Source organism: Onychostruthus taczanowskii, unplaced genomic scaffold (genome assembly GCF_017590055.1).
Source record: "Onychostruthus taczanowskii isolate IOZ18803 unplaced genomic scaffold, ASM1759005v1 scaffold67, whole genome shotgun sequence".
Lineage (NCBI taxonomy): Eukaryota > Metazoa > Chordata > Aves > Passeriformes > Passeridae > Onychostruthus > Onychostruthus taczanowskii.
Window position 1 is genome coordinate 6,828,606 of NW_024504455.1, and position 24,959 is coordinate 6,853,564.

A 24,959-nucleotide genomic window follows, 5' to 3' on the forward strand; every position below is an offset into this window, starting at 1 on the left:
TTCCTGGTAGAAGTACATTTGATCTACTAAAGAAACTATTTATGACCTTTTTTTTTTTGTGCCCAGTTAAAATTTGTAGACATAGATCTAAATGCTGTTAAATTTGGAATTTTACTTCCCAAAAATCTGGCTTTAATTATTTTGATTTAAGTCGATGGGACTTGCTTAAAACTCATACTTGGATGTCCTCCAGACTGGCATCATGGCATTACAGAAAAAGGCTTTTGTTTCATATCATCATGTCCTGTATAACCTAGAGACCAAGAATCTGTGTCTGTCCTTGCTGAGTGATGTAGGAGAGTTTTCTAAATTCTTATCACATCTAAAAGTTTGTAAAGAATTTCTGCTTCACTATTTGTTTTTTACAGTATGTGGAATGTGGACACAGTTTTCTGTGTGATCCAAGGGCTGCTGACTGAGGGGGGGATAATTCCCTCCTTTGATCTCCTGGCTGTGCTGCTCACCCAGCCTGGGATGTGCTGGCCATCCCTGCTGCCAGGCCAGGCTGCTGGCTTAAGCTCAGCTTGCTGCTGGCCCACAGCCCCAGGCCCTTTCTCCCCAGCAGAGCTGCTCCCCAGCCTGGCTGGCCGAGCCCCTATGGATGCAGGAGGTGGCCCATCCCATGGTCGGGATTAGCTTGGTGACATTCTGACATTCTGTGTGACATTTCTGCTGATTGATTCCTCCAGCCAGTCCCTCTGGATGGCAGCCCTGCCTTCCACCCCTGGGATGCCATCCATGAGCTTGCTGGTGATCTGTTTGATCTCCTCCCTTATGTCAGTGTCTGTGTATGCCTGTAAGTGTATATGTGGATGACTTGAAGCATAAATATCTTTTTTCACTATTCCAGTGCAGCAATTGGATTAAAAACTGGATTGAATCCAGCAAATCAGAATGAAATTCTTTATTAAGCCCTGGTTCTAGTCAGTTCCATAAATTCTCTTGTGTAGATGCAAGAGGTGTTTGTTAATCCATAACTGCTGTTAGGGAGAAGCCATTCTCCAACAGAAGTTAATAAAATTGAGTACTGGTGGATATTTTGCTATTGTTGGAGACTTGCGTTTTCTGTCCAGATAACTTTAGAAAAGAATGCTGCATGATAAAATTGCCTAACAACATGGTGAAATAAATATTTTGAAAATGTGGAATTATATATTTAAGAATAGTCAGCATCAATCAATATGAAACTGGAAAATTATACAATGAGAGCCTGTCACTTTCCAGGACTAGCCAGATCAATAGATTTGGTTTTGGGAAAAGAATAGAGAATGTATTTTTCTTCCTTAGTGTGCTTTATATTTAACCTTTTTTTTATGCCATTCCTTATGCAAAATATCAATAAATTAAATGGAGGTTTAATTTGTCTTTTGTTGACTACTTTGTACTTTCTATTGATTACTTGGAGCTCAAGAGAGCTAATTAGTTCAAACTCTACATCTACTGAGGTGTCTTCCCATTAAAATATCTACTCTATTAAAGTACTCTGAGGTAGAGTATTTGATGAGAAAAGTCATCATGGTTTTCTCCATAACTTTTGCATTCAAACAGCACATCTGAGTGTAGTAATAGCTGATTTAAGTTTATTCTTTCTCCCTTAAACCAGGTCAATCTGTGAAGCTGTTTATAGAGTGTTTGTGTATTAGTATTTCTATATGGTGGGAAATAATGCAGTGATATTTGCAGTGCTGTGGAAATGATGTTGTGGGATGTTTTGTCTGTTCCAGGATGTTTCTGGAATGCCAGCTCTCTGTCGGCCTGTGGCAGAGGGAGGAGGGGGTTTTGATTATCGACTTGCCATGGCCATTCCAGATAAGTGGATACAGGTGAGAACTTCTTAAAAAATCCATTCTGCTCTTCAAAGTGGGATGTTTCTCTGTCAGTGCATACACATAAACACTTCTGAATCCTACTGACAAATTTTGCTTTGTCTTATGGTAATGTGCTCTTGAAATAAATTCTGACAGGCTTGAGCACAGGTATTAGAGGCTGAAATGAGAGCTGTCAGATGTTATGTAGGTTTCGGGTGAGAAGTTCAGGAGCTGGGATTCGCATTCCAGCTGATAGTTGTTTTCTTAATACAACACATAAGCTCAATTTCTTTGAAATGACCTGTGCCTTGCCACAGCTGTAGAATGTGTAATCTATATTGAATGTGAACAGGTAGATAAAAAGTTAACCATATGCATATAAATATATATATATTAAAAAAAAATAAAAAATTACTCCAAAAACATGCAATAAACCCTCCTGACACTGGGCATAGAAATTGGCATTGAATATAAATAGACCTGAAAGTTAAGCAAAGTAAACCTAAATGAGCTACACAAACACCTGCAATTGGTACAGGAGGGTTACAAAACTGAATAATATAAATCTGTAAATATTAATAAATTCTGACTATAGTAAGGATTTATATTACCTTTTCCTTGATGTAGAGAATCACAAGAAAAGGCTTAAAACACTAGATGATCTGAAAAGGCTTCTAGTGATGTTTTAGGCAACGTTTTTCAGTAAGATAGAATATTTCACCCAAAACCTGTGGGGTGTCATGATGATATGAAAACAATTCATGTTTTATATGACCATTAATGCTTCAATAAGTATAGTGTGTAGCTAAGAATAATAGTAAAAACCTTCAGCATCTTTCAGTTTTGTAACTAGGAGGTAGAGGGCCAATTGAAAAACAAATTTCAAGCCTCTTTTCAGAAGATAAAATTGACAGCTTTTCCAGCAGAGACACCATCATTAAAATTTGAAATGTGTGATTTAGACATTTAGGTCCTGGAATGCAGTAAGAGCTCAGTCTTTTTAACAACAAATACCTAATTGTGATATTTTATGCCTTTTTCTGAGTTTTGTTAGTTTGTTTTTGTTTTGTTCCTTAATACACTTTAGGGCAGGCAAGATGAGCAATTTCCTAGGTAAGCAAAATACAAGTGGCCAGGTTCATGTTACCATACCATAGAACTTTACAAGTGCAAAATTTTGCAATCTAGTTTAGCAATCTCTGATATGGTCTGCTTCATTTAATTCGCAGTACTTGTATAGGAAACATAACTGTGCTGCAGCAGATTCTTTAACTGGAGAAAATGTCAGTTTTTCCAGCTTAAACATGCACTTGACATGGGACAGCATGGGACACTGATGGGATATTGAGTGCAAATCAGTTCTGATTGGCATTGTGCAAAAACTTAGTGTGATGTAGGCAGGAATCTTCTTGCCAAAGCAGCTGCAAATAAGTGACCAGAGTAGAAATGTGGAGTTAGAGAAAGAGGTGATGCCAGAGTTTGTTACCACATTTCATGAAGGGAAAAATAAAGGTGAGGTGGTTGGAAAGGAGAAGTTGAGATAAAGAGTTTATCAGCTGTTATCAAACTCTCCTAGACTGCTTACTCTCTCTCCAGCTTTTAAGTACATACCTGTTAATAGGAAGTTTTCTAGGCAACTTGCCAAAGTCAGTTTGGAAACTGAAGAATCTCCAAGAGATTCCATGAACTAATTCTGAGTAATCTGTAAAAGAAAGCAAGAGAAACTGTTTGTCACAGCAGAGGTTGTACTAGTTTAGATTCAAGATAGATGTAATATGATGCTACATAGGGACTGCGACGTGTTCAGAGCCAGAATTTATGGAGTTTACAAAAAAAATCAATGAAGGGGTGAAAAAAGGACTGTTTAGGAGTATATGGGCAGTAACAATTATAATGTTAACTTTTACAGTGTAATATTGGCCATCTTGGTGCTATTGCCTTTTTATCACTTCTATTTTTATGTCTATATATTTATGTATATACTTTTAAGTTGTAGTGATCAATGGAGGTCTACAAAGTGGTGTAGAATAAAAAGAACAAACTAACACTGAGATTGAGCTAGATTTAGCAGAGGAAGGAAATAATGTGATATGAGGCAGAAAATTCCTATTAATGGGTTTCAATTTAAGTTGTTAAAAATCAGGAGGTAGCACCACACTGCCCAAGCTTTATTTGGAAGCTCCCATATGCCAGGATTGCATTTCCTGATATTGTGAACCAGGTACGTCTGTGCCCACATATTTCTTCCTTGGTTTTGGTGCAGTGCTCTCTTGCAGGTCCTGTCAATCACACTGTCCACTGTATCAGAGGATTCACATAATAAATGGCAAAACCTGTTGTCTGAGTTTCCTGGGGAGGTAGAGGAGAAGCAAAGTATTCTAGGTATTATGTTTATGTGGGAAAATTGAAAAGAAAAAAAACAGCTCTTTGGATTATCAGAGAAAGCTCATCACTTCAAAACTTGGGAACGTGAGAATACAGTTCACAATCCATGGGAAATTTCTGTGCCAAGATAATAATACATGTTTTTAGTTAAGGCGATTTTTCAGTGATCTTTCTTTATTTCTGTAGATAATTAAGGAGCTGAAAGATGAAGACTGGAATATGGGCAATATTGTGCATACATTGACAAACAGACGGTGTGAAGAAAAGTACATTGCTTATGCAGAGAGTCATGACCAGGTATTTTCAGATGTTTGTTTGTTCATAACCAAGTAAAACTCCTTTTTTAGCTGTTTGTTTGTTTGTTTTGTTTTTTTAAATGAGAAAGGAGTTGAGGAGGATGGCAAGAATTTCAGAAACTGGTAGATTTGGACTAGTGCTCTTTTTTTTTTTGTACTTTTTTTGTTTGTTTTGTTTAGGTTTTCTGGGGGGTTTGGTTTTTTTTCAGTTTTGCTGTGTTTTTATTTTATGATCCTTAATTTTAGTAAAACAATCCTCCCTGGAGTGTGTGGGTAATATTGGCTTTCAGTTTTGTTTTCCTATTTAAGAAATGAGTCAAAGCTTCTTGTTTTGCCTGCCATAGAAGACAGGATGGTATATAATCCATGTAGTTGAAAATCCTGTTCCCATTAAGTAAATTGGAACTCTACTTCTGATAAGCATAAACAATATGCCAATTTAAGAAATTTGCTTGTGACTTTTCCTCTTGTGAAAGTCTTTCCTCTCTGGATTGAAAACATCTTCTTTTGAGACCTAAATGAAATATGCTGTAACAGTTTGGTTCAAAGCACAGCAATTATAATAGTTCTATGTGCGTGGAAAAAAGAAAAAGTAATGATGAGTTCGGATAACATTCATCTCCCACAATCTCTTTAACCCTTGTTTCTGAAGAGTCAGAAAACACATAATTTGGGAATTGTACAATTAACATCTTTAAACCTTTTATTTTAAAAAATATATTTTATTTAAGTAACCTATCTTTCCTTTGTATAATAAAGGTTGATATTCCATGTCCTTTACTTTCTACAATAAATCTCAACAGAAATGTCCAAACAAGTTGTATTATTTTAAAAAGAGCATTCTGAGTTTACTATTCATTTTGTGTGCCAACTTACATTCTAATCTCAGAGTCTGTTACAGTGTTCATTTAATGCATGATCCTGATAAAGAACTTCAGAAATTACTTGGAAATATATATTATTCTATGATAAGCTGCTTTCATCAAAATTGATTCTTTACCCTGAAGCACAACATATAACATTACTGTTGCTGTTCTTTTATTTCATGGTGATTTTTAGCAATTGAGTTGTTTTCCATATCAGTTCGTATTTTCTGTTTAGAATGTTGTGCTTAGGGGAAAAAAAATCTCCTTATTTTTAATTAAAAGAATACGATGATTGCAGACATGCATCAGGCTGATATGTGAAAAGTAGGCTAGAGAAACAAAAAGTGTGGATAAAATTCAGCCTGAAGATGCCTGAAGTGATGCATGTGAGGAGGGTACAGTCCTGGTTTCTTATATGTTGTAATGGGCTATGAGCTGACTGTTGCCAGTCAGAATACAAGGCCTTGTGGTTATAAGAAGAGTGTGAAAAGAGCAACTCCAAATCTAATAGCTGTCAAAAAAGCAGATGCAGTCCTGGAATTATTATGAGTGGAATAGAGCAAAGAGCACAATCAGCAATGCCACTGCAGTCTTTCCTGGTTTGTGCGTATCTTCAGTGTTGGAGACAGGCTTGGTCCTGTATTTTAAAGGATGTTCTTTGGGGCAGCAAAGAGATCATTGAAGGGGGAAATATATCCATTTATAAAATCACACCTGCCACAGAAAACATGAATAGTGAAACACTTACCTGCTCTTCCAATGGAAAGATTAGGGGATATTAAATGGCACTAACAAATGCCACATTCTGAGTCCAGAAAATAGTTGTTCATTGCAGTCTTCAGTCTTCTCATTGTTGCATAGGAATTTTTTTTTCCTTTAAATAGAGTATTTTTAACTTAAGGGAGTAATCTATATATGCTGTTATATTGTCAGCTGGAAAATGAAAGGATGATGGTGCTTTTAAGCTAGACCTGCTTACAATTCATCTGTATCTCTGGAATTTAGCAAGTTTTCCTTCAAGAGTATAAAACAAGAATTGGGCTAATTGGACAAAAGTCAGCTATTTAAATATAAATGCCCCAAAATGTTTTCCACTACCTGCCTGCTAATATATGGAATAGCATTTTGTGGCCTTTCTCTAGTAGAAGTGAGCACTAGCAAGTTAGTAATTCAGTTTTTTCTTTTGTGTGAAATCACAGAAAATCAATCACATTCTTGATTGCATATAAGTGAATGTTTTATACTTACTCTGCATATCTGAATCAGAGTTTTGTTTATACCCATTTATTTTTACATTCCTGGAACTTTTACTTTAGCTGTTCCTTTCTTATTTTCTCTGTTTCCTATAAAAATTCTCAAATGATGGGTCAGTTGTGACTTACTGAGCTGATGCTGATATTTCACATTTGATATCTGTAGGTGAAAAAGTTCTTGGAAGTAATTACGCAGTATGATCCCATTAGGTGAAATGTAGGAGCAGGGGTTAGACAGGTTCTGGTCTGTTACCATGTACACTCATTCCCATCAGCTCAGGAGCCCCAGTAACAATGGGGAGAGTTGCAAGGGGAAAACAGACAATTGGGGCTGATGTCCAGTCCAGGCTCAGCTCATGGACATCTCTGCCTCAGTTTTTGGCAACAGACCAGATCTGTATGGCACATCACACAGTGCACAGATGCAGTGATCAGAATGCAGGGTCACCATGACCCGATAATGATTGGCAGTTTCCTTCAGGAGCAGGGACTGGATCTTGCAATGATCTTGCAAGTCTTCCTCCCATGATACAGACCCCCTGTTTAAAAAAAAATATCAAAACCTAGAAACACTTCTATTATACCCAAGGATTTTCTTCAGTGTCTTTCTGAACTGTTCTAGGCCCTGGTTGGTGATAAAACCCTGGCCTTTCGCCTGATGGATGCAGAGATGTACACAAACATGAGTGTGCTCATGCCTCTGACGCCAGTTATTGATCGTGGGATACAGCTTCATAAAATGATTCGTCTCATTACTCATGCACTCGGAGGAGAGAGCTATCTGAACTTCATGGGTAAGTAATCTCAGGAAAAAGTCTCTCATTTTCTCATCTACAGAATGCGTGGCGGGGAAATAAAATGATCTGACATCATCATATACACAGTATTTATCGCAGTGCTGAAATTTGGAGCACAAATGCTTTTATAGATTTATTACAAAAGGTAATATGCATTGTTTTTCTGTCTGTAAGAAGTATGGTAGGACAAGAAAATAAAGTCAAGATGGTTTCTAAGTGTATGAGAAATAACTTTTACAGCTCAGACTAGTATTTTAGTTGTAGTTTTGCAAATTTGTCAGGTGGTGAGCTGTGGCTCATGCAGCTGAGTTGTATTTTGTCTCTATTCTTTTACTCTCTTAAATTTTGTAGGGTTACAGTGAATTTACTAAAGATTAGCTCTGTGCTTATTTCAGTTATTAATTGTCAGGAAGTAGTCTGGAATCAGTTGACCTATTTCATTGCTTCTTAGTGCTTAATGAGGTAGGCAAGAACAAATCACAGACACAGGAGGTACATTCTGCTATCAAAGCACAGAAATTGTGAGAGTTAGTGGTACTTTCTTCTGGTCCATCAACTGTAAAATAAAACTGTTGAGTTACTTCCTAAGCACAGTCGCTACAAGGAAGTTCAATTGTTAGTCCAATTTAATCAGCAAGTTACAGTTTAATGAAGTCATCTTAAAAGTTGAATATTCTTATCTTTATGGAAAATTTGAAAGCTATTTATGCTGTCTCTTTCCCACATTTCCCACATTGTTTAACTTCTTTGCAAAATAGTTCTTACTTTTCAGTAAAAATTTTGTAATGTGGTATGACAAGTTCTGTGTAACATTTGTGATAGTGTCTTGGGGAACAAAAGTACTGAAAGCCTGTTACAAAATCACCATCTTATTTTCTGATAATGTAACACTTGAAAATTATAGAAATTTTGGCTTAGTACTGTTTTCTACTTTTGTGTTAAATATTTTGTTATATAAATTTTAAGGGGACTGTTGGATGTATATTGCCCTTCTTCCATAATGGTGTATTGAACATCATATTTTCTAATTAAAAACCCAGAGAACATAAGACAATGGTGACACTGGATTTAAGTTTACCTATGCTAGTACATATTCTCTTTCTTTGTATTAGGAGAAAACTCAGAAAATACTGTGCTGATTTTCTTAAAAATAATTGAAGCAATTTCGGTACAAAACAAACTAATTCACCATATGCAATACTAGTAAAACTATTATTTCCAAGAAAATGCAGGTTGTTTGCTTCACTCTTGAGAAAGAAAAAACGAAAAAGAGTTAATGAAATAAATATTTATGAAGTGTGCAATCAGGCATCAAAATGTTCAAGGTGTATGTTTCCATTCGCACTAGTGATACTGTAATAGTTAAGGAAACAGGTGTTTACTGAATACTCCAGCTAAACTGCAGGTGTCTTTGGCCCAGATTGACTTAGTAAGATTAGAAATATAATCAGTAATGCAATGTGGCATGTTAAATCCAGTGTGTCAATCCTGGCTGATTGAGCAATTAATATTGCGTATCTCTGAGTACTGCAAATGGTTCAGTAACTACATTATAGTTTGCTATATATAAAAGGTGGAAAGATTGTAATAACTGTTGGAGGAGAAAACATATAAATTCAGAATGCTGGCAGTCCTGTGGACTTAAAATGCATGCTGCAACATGCTATCTAATTAAGCTAATATGGTGACAAATGAGTTCTTTAACTTGCAGGTTTGTGTGAATGCCAAAGGTAAGAAGGACAAGCCTCCTGTAGGGTGAGGGAAGGAGTGGAAATCTTCTTTCCACAGCACCTGGAGAAGGCATTCCAGGTGCCTCTGTGCTTCCCTAGATACTTCCATTAAGAATCCTTTACTTCCTGTCTCTGAAAACCCGGCAAAGAAGCACCCTGCTTTCTGAATGCTTTGCTCACCTTAAGGAAAAAGAAACCTCATCTAAAAAGTGGTGTGTCAGGAGTGCAAATCTGTATTCTCAAATATATCCTGGAATTTCTCTTTGAAGATCTGGAATAATATTTAATTACACATGTGTTGGAGCATCGTTTGGGCTCTATACATGCAAGCTGATTCCTGTTGACAGAAGTTTGTGCATCAAACACTGATTGTGGCTCTTTCTCTCATCTTTCTCACTTTTCACACTGAATGATTCTCTGTCCTTCTTACATGTATCTCTAAGAAACCACTGCAAAAATCCTGAAAGTTGTAATTCTTATTTTTCATGTTTCTGGATATTTAATTTTCACTGGAGACTTATTTTTATTTCCACTTGCTTATATCCCTCTATTGGCAATGAGTGTTGTATGCAAACTTAAATGTGAATAGGAAAGTTCTGTCATTCCAGTCAATTGGTTCCCTTGTGACAAAAACCTTTGGGAGCATTCTTTCCTCCAGTCTGTGTTTTGATTTTATGAGCAGCTTTCCAGGTGATCTCTCAGGCTCCGTGTGTGCATCTGGTTTGGAAGACTTAACCTCGGAAAGGAGAAACTCCATATGCTTGGCTGAAAATGAGAATAACAATGATAAATGTCCTGCAGCAGTGAATGCACTCTCTGGAAGGCCAGTTTGTTTCATAGTAATAGCAAAAAAGTAGCAATTGTTTAGAAACTTTTGCTGTGTCTAATTTTTCTTCTTTCAGAGCAGGTAGAGAGCAAGGATCCCAATGTAGCTGTAGTTTGCGCAGCTCAGCTCCTGTTTTAGACAGATTTTAATACTGAGACAGGCCAGTTACGAGTCAGGAGGTGACACAGAATTTTAGGAAGTCACAAAAATTCCAAGTTCTTCTGCACAATGCTTTAGCTGGGAGCACGTGTGCTTCTCTAAGAGGTTTCTTTCTTTACTAATTTTCTATTAAGGCCTTGGCATAGACAATGCACATTTGAATGTCTGAACTTTAATGACACTCATAGGCTCAAGCAGTTACAATGTTTGTATATTAAATAGTGAAAGTAGTCTTTTTACGTGTAAATGGTAAGAAAAAAATCCCTCTCCCTACTCAAGTGTTTTTGTTTGTAGTTACAGTGATACTGAAATACCATACACATCTAATTAACTTAAAAACCAGAAAGGATATGCAAAAATATTTAGGGCCGTAGATCTCTGCTCTCCCTAATATCAGGATTTGAAAACAGATCCAAAATAAAAAACTTGAATCTGACTAAAATTCTTAATTGTCAGTTTTAGTCCCCTACAAAATAACAAAAAGGCTTGAGATTGAGCATAATTCCTCAAGCACTAAACAAGGACTAATAGAAGTTGTTATAAGACTTGTAGAGTATTACAGGAATCTTCTGATCTCAGCCTGAAAATAAAGCAACCACTGTTGTTACCCTGTAATGTTTAACTTCAGTGTAAATAAAGACTCACACAAATTTCTTCAAAATATTATTTGAACTTACCACTGCAAAACTGTTGTCTCTACATCCTTGCATTTTCTTTTTGCTTCATTTTTCATTCTGCCGCTGAAGACAAGCTGTAGACAACAGTAATTGTTGTTCTTTAAATGTTCCTTTTGTACTTTTCTTGTTCACTGCATGTGCCTTGCACTTAGGGAAAGCCTGCAAGACCTGTAAAAAAGCTGTGCCAGTTCTTCAGTGGACTTGTTTCCATGGTCTCTCCTTATCTTGCAAGATACATCTGTGTCTCTAGATTTAGACAAATGAGGGTAGTTGTTTTCTTGCCCAGAATATACATACCCAAAGGGCCTTAAATAGCATTTTGGGTCCTTGAGATCCTTCATAGCACAAATACTAACTGTTTTATGCCCCTATAGGGTCTTGCTTTTCATCTTGCTAACAATCATTTCCTTGGTTCTTTTTTTTTTTTTAAATTTGAAATTGGCTTAAGCTCAAATCCATTGATTTAAATGGAGATTAGTTGCTACATGAACCTCTAGCATGATTTTTCATGATTCTCCCATAGTAAAACAATTCTTAATTAAGACTCCAGAGACCAAGTTTCACTCCCTGAAAAACAACTTTTGAGACTATATATATATAGTTAGGAAGTAATTTGAAGTAACTAGAACATCTTTTGCAATCATGAGCATTGACTGATAGTGTTACTGTTTGGGTTGACATTCACTTGTTTCACTACTATCTAATTTGTCTGTTAAGTTTCCTTTTTTCCACTTGTTAGTTCATTTACACAGCAGTTTTATTCACATTCTCTAGTCTTAGGGGTTTTTTTGCATACACCAAAAGAGTTTCTCATGATAAGACCTTGCTCCTTCTTTGCCCTTAAAAGTAAAATGCTATGCATTTTCCTCAGAGTATTTTAGTGAGAGAAACTTAAATATTTTTTCAGAAATTTACTTTTAAAATGAGGAATTTCATAACAGCAGGCTCTTGAAAAAATATTGACAAACAAGACAAGGAATGGTACAAAAACTGTATCAGTAGGACAAATATCAGTGTGAGAAAGGTATGTACCATTTTCTTTAATAATAGTCATTAGAAACCTGAAATAAAAATGGTGCAGCATAACTGACTATATAAAAAGGAATGTTACTTTAAACAGAATCTGAACTACTATTTTTATTGCTATCTATTGTAGATGAAAAAGAAATTGTATCAAGAATGATATTTAGCTTAAACCTAAGGGAGTTTGGTTCTCTTTGGCATGTTGCATTTTGACACTTCTCTGTTCACCTTCTTATGCATCTTACATCTGTGCACTGGTTACAGGGTGTATTTTTTGATTATCATCTAAAGAGTGGCCTTGGGAGAGCATATGCTCTTCAAACTCGCTCACTTCAGTCACCTCCTCTGGAAAAGCACCCTTGAAGTGCTCACTTGGTACAGGCTGCAGCTTTTGGAGAGGTAGTTTGAAGTCATCCTTCTTAATGTGCTTGCCTAGGATTGGTGACAAATGTGCTGCCAGTTCCAGCAGGTGCTTTAATTCTGTGGCAGCCTGACAGAAAACAATTATGTTCACTTTAAAGTAGAAAGCAAGGGTGTAATTTGAAATCTCACCTACAGTTTCTCAGAGATTTAGTGATAGACCACCTCCAACTTTGTAGCATAATACCCCATATGCAACCCCACTCACAACTTGGGTTGGGCAGTGGCAGTGGGAAGAATTCAAATTTATGTATTAGGCTTCATAGTTCACTTTGATAGTCTCTTCTGCCAGGTCTAGAGGTGCAAACTGTTAATATTTATTTGTTTAGAGTTGATTGAAGCAAGCTTCATTTCTACACTTGCTCAAAACACATTAGAGTGACTGGAGAAAAAACAGTTAAAGAGAGAGATTGTCTCATAATTCAAAACTAAATCACACACAGACCAGTCTTATCCCACCTCTTGTCACAAATTAAATATGTCCGAGTATTAGGAATCTGTTTTGGAGGTTGACTGTACATCCTCCTTGAAAGTTTAGGGAATAAAGCACTATACATGTGTGAATGTTATTTAAATACATAAATAAAATTGTTAGAGGCAGCAATCTATATGTGGTGGTGCATCCATGTCCACACTATGACCTCTCAAGGCAGAAACCTTGAAACAGAAACTTTCACAGTCAACAGCATCCTCAGAACTGCTTGAGAAGCAACAGTTGCTGCAGCTGTATTCATGTGGAGTGAAATCCAGGTTGGATTTTCCAGGATTGTCGAAGGAATAGTATTAATTGAGGTAGCTGGCATGAGTGGCACCTTGTTTTTGTCTCAGAGTAGTGATGATATTTCCTTAGTTTGTACCCACCTCTGCTGAGTATTGGCTATGACTGCATTACCAGTGGAAAAGATTTATGGTATATCAAGGCATTCTGACATTCTGCATCAATTAAAAGGTGTTGGGTGGTTTTTGGTTTTTTTGGGGGGGTTTTTTTTTGTGTTTTTTTTTTTTTTTAAGGATGGGACTGCTATTTTTAAAATTTTATTTTATTTATAATTGTGCTTAGTAACATCATGTAACCATGGGATACAGTTGTTGAAACTTCTGCTAGTGTCTCAAACTTCATTCCTAGGGCTCCATCTGTTGCCTTGCATATTGTATGGTTTGTAAAGCTCACAGTTCAGACTTGTGACATCTCTGCTATCCATGTGTGAGTGCATGCAGCCTTGTCTGCAAATATAATACTTGATGTGATGTGAGGGCTTGCTAAAGAATAATAAACCAAGTTGTAAAATAAATCTCTAAGTTATAAGAGTTCTATTTCTGTTTGTGTGACAGCCTCCATTTTTCCTTTATTGTTGTTTTGAGGAACAAAGAAATAGGCCTCCATATATTATAATTTTATATAACTCTACACTATATATTATAACTGTATTATGTACTGTACCTTTCAAAAGGCACAGGATTTTAGAGGAATTTACTTTTTCTGTTCTTCAAAAATGTTATTTATTACAGAAATTATGACAAACTGCTATCATTATGATAAGCTTTTTTCACACCTGGATTTCTGACTCTACAGGACATGGCTGTTATTCTCTCCTGTCATAGTTTTTTTTTTATTTTTCTCTCCACAGCTTTAAGATTCAGAATTTCTTTACAATAAATTATAATCAAACTATATACACATGACATTGATTAGTTTTACTTATCTGTCTTTTATGGAAAAAATTATTAAAGATAGATCCAAAGACTAAAGTATATTTCTTTTCATTCTCTTCACCTTAAGTTCAAGTAAGTTTAAAATCAACAGATTTACATTACTTTTAGATTTTATTGCTTTCTTGATTCAGAATGTAAGCACCACTGTAAAAGCTCTGTCTTGATAACATCTTAAATTTCTGAAAAGTTCTGCATGTAAACATACAGTTTTGTACATAAGAATCTGTTTTGATTAAACATCAAACGTTGTCCAAAATTAATATTTGCGTAAAAGACAGAATATTTTTCCAGGTAGTATCAAACTATGCTAAGTTTTTAAAACTCTATAATATGTAGAAACATTTTTATATGTGCATATGCAAATTTTTCTATCTCCATTTGTTTAAACATTACTTTGCATATGATTCATTGTTTAAGCAATTAAACATAGCGATCTTGCACTTCCTTTGCTGTGGTTAACTTTGATTCAAACAAAATGCTTTGAATGCCTTCTGTTTATGTACACTTGAAGTGCTTTAAACTGTTACATATTACAGTGACTTAAAAAATTTCATAAAGCTTGATTCAGTCTATGAACAATTTGTTAATCATTAGTGCTTCAGAAGAGCCTTCACATTGTAAGGTATGTAAAATGCCTTTTTGAGATTATTTTCTGCTTCTAGTGCTCTGTGTCCCTGGTTGAAAGACACAATGCAAAACTGAAAGGAAATTAAAAATTTTTTTCCGATTTTTAAGTAAATCTTAAGTTGATGTATGGCTAAAAGTGAAGTCCAGCATTCAGGTCTCCATTATGATTTGCATTTTGAGAGAGAGTAAACTTTTTTGGGGGGTGGGGGGTTGGGGGGGAAGTTTTCTCTCTGTTGTGCCTTCTACAATAAGTTCATGTAATAAGATACAGTTTTCACACAGAACTTGGCCTCTGCCATGTCACAAAACAGACTAGTAAAGTTGATTTCTGAGTTTATTAGTGTCACTAATGAAATGCTTACTGCAGGAGGTCACTCATTTCCTGAATGCCAGGTGTCTGCAGAACTGGTGTGCCTGTTAAAAACTAAATCAATGCAAGAACTTTATGTTCTAAGAGCATGAGAAAAGGGTAGACATACCCACTCAAGCAGGGGTAAATAGGGTGTGGATGTTAAAGCTTTTTTCTTTTCTCCCTACTGCTCACTGTGTTACATGCAATTTTGATGATGATAATTTGTCAGTGCTTGTTTTAAGTTACTTATTTCTGAAACCCCCAATGCTGAAAGGAAGCAGCAGCAGCCTCTTACCACACCCAGCTGTGTTTTACTTCTACTTTTTGCAGTCTGTCTGTACTCAGTAGTCTGGAAAGGGCTGAGAGAAAAATGGAAGTATTTTTTCCAAAGCTATCTGCCAAAGAGCAAAAAATGTCTTCCTGATTATACGTCCTAGGATGGCTTTTTAAGAGGTAGAGAAAGGTGAACCAAATCAAGTAATTTAGTAACATCAGGCTCTAGTGAGCTGGTGTAGGAGCACGCAGAGGGGTCTCTTAATCTCAAACCTACCTTTGGTGGCACATTGCTCTTTCTCAGACTGGCTTCTCTGGGCAATGCAGAGCCAAGCAGAATTAAACTCCATGTGTTACTCGGGAAGGAGTTGTTGGTTTGAGACATGACTGCACAGGACACATTTTGTATTTGGAAAGTCTGTCATATTAGATCCTTAGGCATAGATTGCAATTTGGGTTTTAATGCATGCAGTTGAGGTAATTTGAAATTATTTCATCTCAATAGTGTCATTAATTCCCCAAATCAATGTAGCTTAAGCTGAGATAACACTTTGTGATGACATTGGAATAAAAAAATAAAAGATGTCTTTATTTGTTCAAGAGCTTATTTTTACAAGATGTTATTACCTTAGAATCTTCTCATTGTCCTAATTTTGTGAGGCCATTAATTCAACACACACAGAGGAATTTGCTAGAATAAGAATTTGAACAACATTGTAGTTAAATTTGCATTGATTTTCAAGAGACAAGATATTTTTTGTTTTTCCTGAAAAGTGGTAAGGTTTGCAGAGCAAAGCATATTAGCACATGAACATATTTTATAAATGGTCACCTGTTCTTTCTCAGGTGTATTTTGGGATCTTCAATTTGAAATTCTGTAGAATTGTAGAATGTTTTAGGTGGGAAGGGAAACAACCAAAAGATGATCTTAAATGTCATCAACCCAAGCAGTGGCTGCTGTGGGCTAGGACTCTTTCCACTAGACCAGGTTAGTCATAACCCCATCCAACCTGGCCTTGGACAATTCCAGGGATGGGGCATCCACAACTTCTCCGGGCAACTTCTCCATTGTCTCACCACCTGCACAACAAAAAATGTCTTTTGTACTGTCTGATCTAAATACTGGTGGAATTTATAGTGGAGTATATTAGAAAGGGAGTTTATCAATACAATAAAATTACTATAAAATTACTTCTGGCTGAAACAAAAATTAATTTTGTTGGAGGAAGATTTTGGGGGGGGGGGTTGTTTTGGTTTTTTTTCCCTTCTTTTCCAAATAGTACTGGTACCTTTTGACCTTGTTGAATATAAACCACTACTTCTGTCTTAATGTACTACATAAAAGTGCAGGGCAGGAGGAGTAACAGGACAAATGGCTAATGTCTCAGGGAGAACAGGATTATTCACAAAGCCAAAAATACTAGTGCAGTCTAGTATTACAGCCAGAAGCTTAGAACTTCTACTCAGTTAGGATAAGTATTCAGATCTTTTTGTGAAATTCAGAGCAATTCCTGCAAGCAAGGTATTTTCATAGAATATCTTCTCAAGTGGCATTTCTAGAGAGATTATTTAAAAGCAATCTAGTAATCCGCTCACTCTTGATTTAAGAGTCAATCTGTGGGCTATGAAACAGCTCCCTTAAGCCTCTCATATTTTTTTAATCCAGCTAACTGTTAATACAAAATACTGCAGGAAAGCCTGGATCATCTGGGTGGTTGTATTATAGGTCAGCTCTTTTGCAGCTTAAGCTCACAACCTTTATCTTTATAATGGAGAAATGCATGATCTTATTTGAAAATATTAATAGGGGAAAAAAGCATATCTGATGGAACACATTAATGTGTGTTAGCATACACTGATGGATTGACAGCATGCTTTTCCATAATTTATCTTGAGCTCCTAAAAACAAACAAAGAATTTGGCTAAAGCTGAGCTGTTCTTGTGTGTTTAATTTCATGATTGGTTATTTCTGTAGCTCCTAGTGGCTGCCACCATTTTGGCAAGCCATGAATTGTGCATAATATTCCGTGAAGGGAAAAGTGCAGAAGTCTGAACTTGGTTGGACTTCCATAACTCACATTTTTCTTTCTTCTAGGCTAACATAGTCCAAGTAGTAGTTATTTATAGACACCAAAATACTATGTGAATGTATATTCTATTTTCTATAAGTCTTCACTTGTGTTATTATGGTTTTTTATCCTTGTCTACTATTTAGCTGTGCTAAACAGCTTTTACATATTTCTTCTTGAATATGTGAATAGTTAATTCTTTAAAACTCTGTATTTTTTCAATACATTTGGTTTAGCCTTGAGAAAAGATGGCTCAGAGGTGATCCATTTGATACCATATGATACCATATCTCCATAACCACCTGAGAGGAGGTTGTAGCCAGGTGGGGGTTGGTCTCTTCTGCCAGGTAACAAGTGATAGTATAAGAAGAAATGCTGTCAAGTTACAACACTGAAAATTTGGATTGAGTATTAAGAAATTTCTTTACTGGAAGGGTGGTCAGACACAGGAACGGGCTGCCCAGGGAAGTGGTGGAGTCACCATCCCTGGTGGTGTTTATCAGATGTGACTCTTGGGGATGTGGTTTAGTGGGGGACTTTGCAGACAACCATAATGATTCTATGACTATTCAAAGCCCACAGGATGATAAGCATGCTGGAGTATTGACATATTAATTTCAATAGATGTAAAGAAAACTTGCTGTATTTGTGCAAATTTTATCAGTATGTGAAATTTATTGTTCTGTTTGAGAGAAAAAAAGAAAGAAAACAGAAAGAAAAATCAGTCTTGCACTAAGCTTGTTACAGCCTTCCTGCTTTCCTACTTATGGGTTTGAAAGGTATGTCCTAATTAAATATGAAGCAGGGAGTATCTTAATTTAAAATAGTTTTCAGTTTGTGGAGTTCAGCCTAGACATAATTGAAGTTTTCAGAGAAATTGTCTGAATTCCTTTTTGTATTTACTGTTTGCTTTTATATTTGTAGGCCAGAAAGAGTGTGGTTTTAGTTTATTTCCTACCTGGAAGGCTGTTTGGTTTGTACACTGCACATAAGAATACAGAACTAAATCTACTGCTTGCCTCTGGAAACTGAAATACAGGAAGGGGCTAGTAGAAATTAATAAAATTTATCTTAATAAAGGTGCTGTGTCCATGTCATATTCTCTCAGTAAGTTTTTTATTTGTGATTTTTTCATTTCCCAGTTCATAAAGGGATGATGTGATCCCTGTCCGAGATACTGTGAGGCTGGGCTCAGGGACATGAGAAGTTTTTACCAGGCTCCTGTTAGGACCCTTTCTCTTTTTTTCCCACCTGCTGTTACCATGATGTAGCAGGCTTTCAAAGGATATGTTGTTTTCTGACAATAAAATGTTCCCATTAAGATCTAAATAAGAAAACAAGTATTGAAATAAGCTACCACCATAATGTGGCTGTGTAAAGGAATGAAATGGAACAAAACAAAATGTGTAATGACATTGGCAAATATTTTTTTGTGGATAAAGGTGTAATTTTACTTGTTTCAGAGGATTCTTCTCCCTTTTTTTCACAGGTGATCCATGTAAAGCATTTATCACTTGAGGAAGTTTGTTTTCTTTTTAAAGAAACAACCCACAAAGGAATGAAAAATCATTACTGAGAAATTTCATATGTCCAATTCAAAATGTCTTTGTGCATCTAATCTCTAATGGTTTCTTGTCTGTGTTTTGTGTTTTGCTTTTGTCATTTTGAATTTGCATACAGCATTGCTGGAGGGGGAAAGGTGAAATCATCTTAGTGTTTGTACATATTTGGCTTTCCTCAAACAGTTGTAACATTTTTCAGACCTGGAAGCAGGTTGGGGTTTTTTTTATGAGATCAAAGTTTACTTTTTCCCTTGACAAAGAAGTTTTGTCTTAAAGGCAGAAAAATCATTATGTGCAGTATGTTTTCATTTTGGCCCCTAAAAAAGCATTATCTCTTCTTTGTGTACAGTGCAATGACAGCATGAAGTGTAGTACTTTAAATGCATTCATATTTCAGTAAATTGAAACACTATTTTTGGAAATAATATTTTTAAAAAATGAATGTGTGCATACAGAATTAATTCCAACAGTTATGTGAAACTTTGGGGTAGGGAAAGAAGCAATTCATCTGAACATATCTTTTTAGTAAAATGTTGATCAAGGAAAAAGTTAGAGGTATCTACCTAAATGAAATTGCTTTTATTATTTTGTACACTAGTTCAGGGGTACTTATTTCAAAACTGAAAAACAAATTAAAATGTTATCATGATTTAAGCAGCCCTAATGTAATCTAGGAATAATTTCTGCTCTGATTCTCATTTATCACGCCAAATTTGTTTTCTGTCCATTAACTTGGTGTCACAAGAAAAATATAAAATTATTAGTTAATTTTGTCTTGAAAGGCTCACAGCTTTGTTATGACTTCAACTGATTCGGGTCTTGATGCTAATTTAAATTATGTTTTGAGCATGAGATGAATACTGTCATGTTTGCCTTTGTGTATATAGCAAATTCTTGAATTTCAAAGCCAGAAGGGTTAGCTGTCCAGTGGAAATGAAGAGGCATGAGATAATGGAATGAACAGAGGGCATCGTTCATGGTGAACCTCTTTTTCTTACAAGTTAAATCTCAAAGGTTCACAGTTCTAGACCATTCTTTTACAACTATTTACTTGCTTCCTAACTGTCGGGGTCCGCTGTTATGTGTCTCTGCCCCGACACGGGGAAAGGTGGTTCTGGGCGGCCGCGATTGCGAAGGATGAGCCTGGACTCTTAGATTTTCGGTCTTCACTTCTGTTTATTATCTCTTATCTACAAAGTTTTCTCTTTGCCCAGCCGAGGTCCGCTCAGCAGGACAGTCGAGTGCACTCTCCCTCGCCCACAGGGCGGTTGTGTCTTTTATAGTAAAAATTCCGTGTGACATATTTATCTTTATTTCCCAATACTATTCATCCTTATAGACAAGTGCACTTTCACTACGAACCAATCTCCAAGTGCCAACATCACCACACAAAATGGAAGACATGAAGAAGAAAGAAGAACACAGGACCACGCCCTGAATCCTCCATCTTGCCTTCATGACCCCCCTGTACCTATTTTTCTAAAATTTATATTTCCCTCCATAAAGGTATCATTCACACCCAAGAAGTTCTCATTTCCTCCGTCACAGGTTCTTCTCCTTTTGATGGGTCGAAATCCAACCACCAAACCCTTTTGGCATCATTCCAGGGTTTCCGAGCCCCCCAGGGGCTCCCCTGGTGTCTCTGCACATCCACAGTGATGTGCTGAGATCCCACACCTAACCTCTTTTGACCAAAGTTATTTGAAAAAATATCGTGTTTAAAGACAGATAAGCAATCTGATTTCATGGTCATCCCTTCCTCAGCTGCCATCAGAACACACCATCCAAAATTCAGCTTTTCCTCCCATCTGCACCACAGGGGCAGTCAGGAAAAGCACTGGATCACTTTCCCATGATGTGCTCCATACTAGAGTTCTTAATGTATGGGTTGATACTTGTCTGGAGTTACCTATATACTGTGCCCGTTGTCAGGAAATGGAGTGTTTTAGTGGGTCTTGGTTTCCTCAGCTGTTTGAAAAATTTTCTGCACTAAACCCTGAAAATTGGAAGATCAAATAAAAAATTGGCAGAAGCTCTGCCCAGTGATACTCTGAATACCTCTTAAAATCTCTTTGTCAAATGACCTGTTATTAGGAAGCAAATGTTCATAATCTTTTGTCTTTCTGGCTGGTGAGAATCATTACCTGAAGGAAGGTGAGTGGAATCATGCCACTTAAATCAGGGCATACTGTGGCTCTTTTGATGTCTCTTAAAGGTGATTTTTAAGGCAAGTCCTCTTCAGAAGTAGAAGGGAAGGAGAATGTGAAGGAGTAACTAAACATGCAGAAAGGGCTTTTTTTGGCCACAACTGCTTTTTGAAAGGCTGTGGTAACATTCAGTTGCAGTCTATTTTCTTTCTGTATTATATTTTAAATTTCAACAAACAATTGATCTGTCAATATGATGAGATTTACTTTTCTCTGTCTCCTTACATAACAAAAACAACAACAATGACAAAAAATAAAACAACAACAACAAAAAAAGATGAACACCTTCCTGCATAACTCTGCTCAGTTCCTATAGATTTTGGTGGTTGTTTTATAATTCACCTGCTTCTTGCAGCAAAGGTGCCATCAGTACCAATTCCTTAAAGTCCCTTTTTTATCTGAGCAATGGTTTTGCTTCAGCTTTAAAAACTGTTGCCTGCTTTTTTTTCCATTTTTTGCTTTATTTTCTTTTTCTTTTTTTCCCGCTTCTAGTTGTGCTGCCAGTGGTTAATGTACAGGTGAGTCAAGATTATCTTTACATTGTGAATCCAGCCCATTTTGCCATCAGGATACTTGTAAAGGTCTGCCCCAGCCTGCACTGTAGTTGAATCTCCATGTGCCCACTCATACTGGAAGACCAGCAATTATTCTGGCATAACTAATTGGAGATTAGTATTAGAAGGTGATTATCTTCAGAGGCTGGTTCTTAATTACAGCCTTTCTTTATCCTCTTCTGGGGTTGCGAACAGGTGTAAAAGAATTTTAATAACAGACGAGCTTTATATTGCTATGATATTTTAATTTTCCTTTTTTGTTCTTATACTCTGAGATGTGACTAAGGATGGCTCAATGATCAGGTTTAAGATGCTTAAAAAACAGATGATGTGACACTTCCTTTCATATAAGGTCTGCATGCATAATGTCCACTTGAGGCAGTTGCAAATCTATGCTACATTTTAAAATCTGATGTAATGAGCATTCCAAAACTGTATTTTTGTGGAAGCAGCAAATCTTAATGATTCTAAGTGAATTCTGATTTTTTACATTCTTCAGGTGCAGTCTGATAGATGCATTGTATCTTGCAAAAAGTTCAGAATATCTCTTTGAGAACTGTATAAGATTTGGTCCCTAGTCTAGTACAAGAGAGAGAGAAGACCAGGGCAATTACTGCTTTGAGCAGATCAGAATTACATCATCAGAGGTTTCTCTCATTAATACACTTCTTCTGTGCACCTTCATTACTAGATCTCATTTACAGACAAGACATTTCAATTTAAAGCATGCATTTTCTGTTCAAGAACAGTTAACTTTAATATACAGACTAATAGTCATAAGTACTTTAATTGATTATCAAGCAAATGAGACTCTTCTTGAAACCTGTCCTTTTTGTAGCATGACAAAGTACCAGAGACCGTGACTTCTGATCTCTGTTTTTTCTGGAAAAAAAACCCCAAACCTGAAAATTTCGAAAATTATACCCATTTCCACAAAGAAAAAAATGAAAACAACAAACAAGCAAAAACCCCACCAACAATAGAAATAATTTTGCCTTAGACATCTTCATTATGATTGACTCTAATGAGCAGAGATCTTTCAACAGATTATGTTGTTACCATAAGAATATTATGCTGGGATTTTTGAAACATGCTAAGGCAAATAAACATAACTTAGAAAAATTGCTTTCAAATGTCTGGTTAGAGTCTTACATAAACCACTTAACATCTTTCATTTTTTATGTAAGAGTATCTTAAAAAAAAATCCCCCTACAACAAAAACAAACAAACAGAGCCCCACACTGTGAAGCTAACAATGAACAAGTTGAAGGAGGGAAGCAAAAGACTCTAAAACAATGAATGCAAAAAGTCAGTAAGTTGATGCAGGACGTTCTTCTGATATAGACATAAATTATGTTCATACCAACATAAATATTTACCATCCGCCTGCTTTTGAAATGCACAGCAAAGCAGCAGTTGTTCTTTGGAATAACAGTGTATTTCAAAGCTAATTTTCTTCCCAGATAAGGAGTCAGATTATTGTGAGAGGAACAATAAGGACATTATTTCCACTTCATAGAATTTAAACTGGTTCTAGTACTTGATTAATCTGTTTATTTAATAGTAAGCAAAAGGCAAATGAATCATGATGTAAATGTACTGTTTAATTTGGCATAGGCCTAATGAGAGTTTGTAACTCTTGAGGCTTCCTGTTTTCTCTTCAGGTTGCTCAAAATATTCACACTTTCACAAGGATGTTTTTGGCAGACTTGTAATTTCTTAGCTTAAATAGTCAGTTAATTTTTATTCCAGGTAATGTCATTCTTCTCTAACCATTCTTCTTTTATCTGTCTGAACTCCTGATAGATGTTTATTTGAGCAGCCCCTTGTTTTCCCTTGAGTTATTAGCTAAAAATTCCTTCCAAAACCCAGCAATCATGGTATGTTGGTTTGAGTGAAAATGCCAAAAAGCAATGCATACTGCTGTGTTGTGCTGTCTTCCATATGGGGGTTGGTGGTTTCGGTATGTCTTTAAAAAGAGCTGGAAAACGCCAAACCAGCATTTGTGTTGGCTAATGGACGTAGCTATCATCGCTCCTTCCCAAGAAAGTATCTTAAGCAGAGTTACTCTTACAGCTCATGCTGTGTATTGATTTCACAAAAGGGTTTAGTATCAGCATTTGAAAGTAGCAGGGTAAGATTGGTTTTATCTGTTGCCCACACTCAGTTCCTTCTCTACCTGTTCAGTTCTCTTTGTGAATCTCCTTGTAACATTTACTTTAATAACTGTAGAAAAACTGATTATTTAGCTGATATGTCCTCTCTCAGGACTATTTTAAACAATTATTAACAAAATTACTCTTGAAATGTGGATTTTGTATTTTTATTTTTCCCAGCATGTTTGAGTTTTACAGATGGCTCATATTTCATTCATCCCTCAGCACTAGCCCTGAAGCCAAAGCAGTAGTTGGCCAATCTTTTCTGGTGTCAGTCCTTGGCATTTATTTTCATCTGTTGTGTAAAACCAACACTGAAAATCCTACACAATACCAAGCTGCAAAAAAAAAAAAAAAAAAAAAAATCCAAAACCTTAACCTGACATGACCTTGAATCCTCAGTGCATGACTATTTAGCATTAGTCTTATCTATTCTTTTGCTGCAAGGTAGAAGTACAATGAAAATTTGAATGTCTTCTTGCTAAGTAGTGAAATTGAAGTAATTGTAGAAAGAAAATGTCCTGCTGAACAGTAGGAAGGCTGGATATTGCCAGGGCTATGCTTTTTTATCAGCTCACTAAAGCGAGTCTGTTTCTTGAAACAAATTATTTGAGGACACTGTGTAAGAGAAACCTGACTTTAAAATGCTTTTCATTTGGAAGATGTTTTGTATTGTGAGACATTGCTAACATACAATTCTGCCTTTCTCCTTAATGATGGGTTTGGGCGTACTGACCAAGCACTACACACTTTATGCTGGAGTGGTATTGTCAAACTCTATAATAATTGAACAATTGAAAAATACTTCTGTATGTTCCCAGTCTTTATTTTCTGAACAGTACTTAATTGGAAGATACAACTATGGTCAAAAACTTTTTTGATACATGTTGCCATGATATTTAATTACTGAATTGGGAACCTGAAAGGATTTCAGCACGAAAGGTTTCTTATCTAATATGAAATGTGGCTAATTTCAGAATCATTTTACTATTTTTTCACTCTTCAGTGTGGTAAAATTCTCTGAAAACATTCAAGATTTTCTGTGTGAGAATTCTGTAAGTTGATATGAAAATTTGTACTCCGTTCTTTCTATAAACTTTTATTTTGAGAGTAGGATAATGAATTTTACTCTCCATGATGGTTTCGGAATACTGGGGGTTTTTTTGGCCAAGGACAACTAGTTCTTAAGCAAATATCCTTATATAT

The 24,959-nt window shown here is 36.1% G+C and overlaps 1 protein-coding gene across 2 annotated transcripts in view; it reads left to right on the forward strand.

Annotated features, from left to right (window-relative positions):
- Positions 1–24,959, forward strand: part of GBE1 (1,4-alpha-glucan branching enzyme 1) — a 139,412-nt gene that overhangs the window by 88,011 nt on the left and 26,442 nt on the right. For both annotated transcript variants that reach the window (XM_041420850.1, XM_041420851.1), the window contains exons 10-12: positions 1,725–1,823; positions 4,380–4,490; positions 7,231–7,402. In XM_041420850.1, coding sequence (XP_041276784.1) covers positions 1,725–1,823; positions 4,380–4,490; positions 7,231–7,402 — 382 coding nt within the window. The remainder of the gene's footprint in view (positions 1–1,724; positions 1,824–4,379; positions 4,491–7,230; positions 7,403–24,959) is intronic.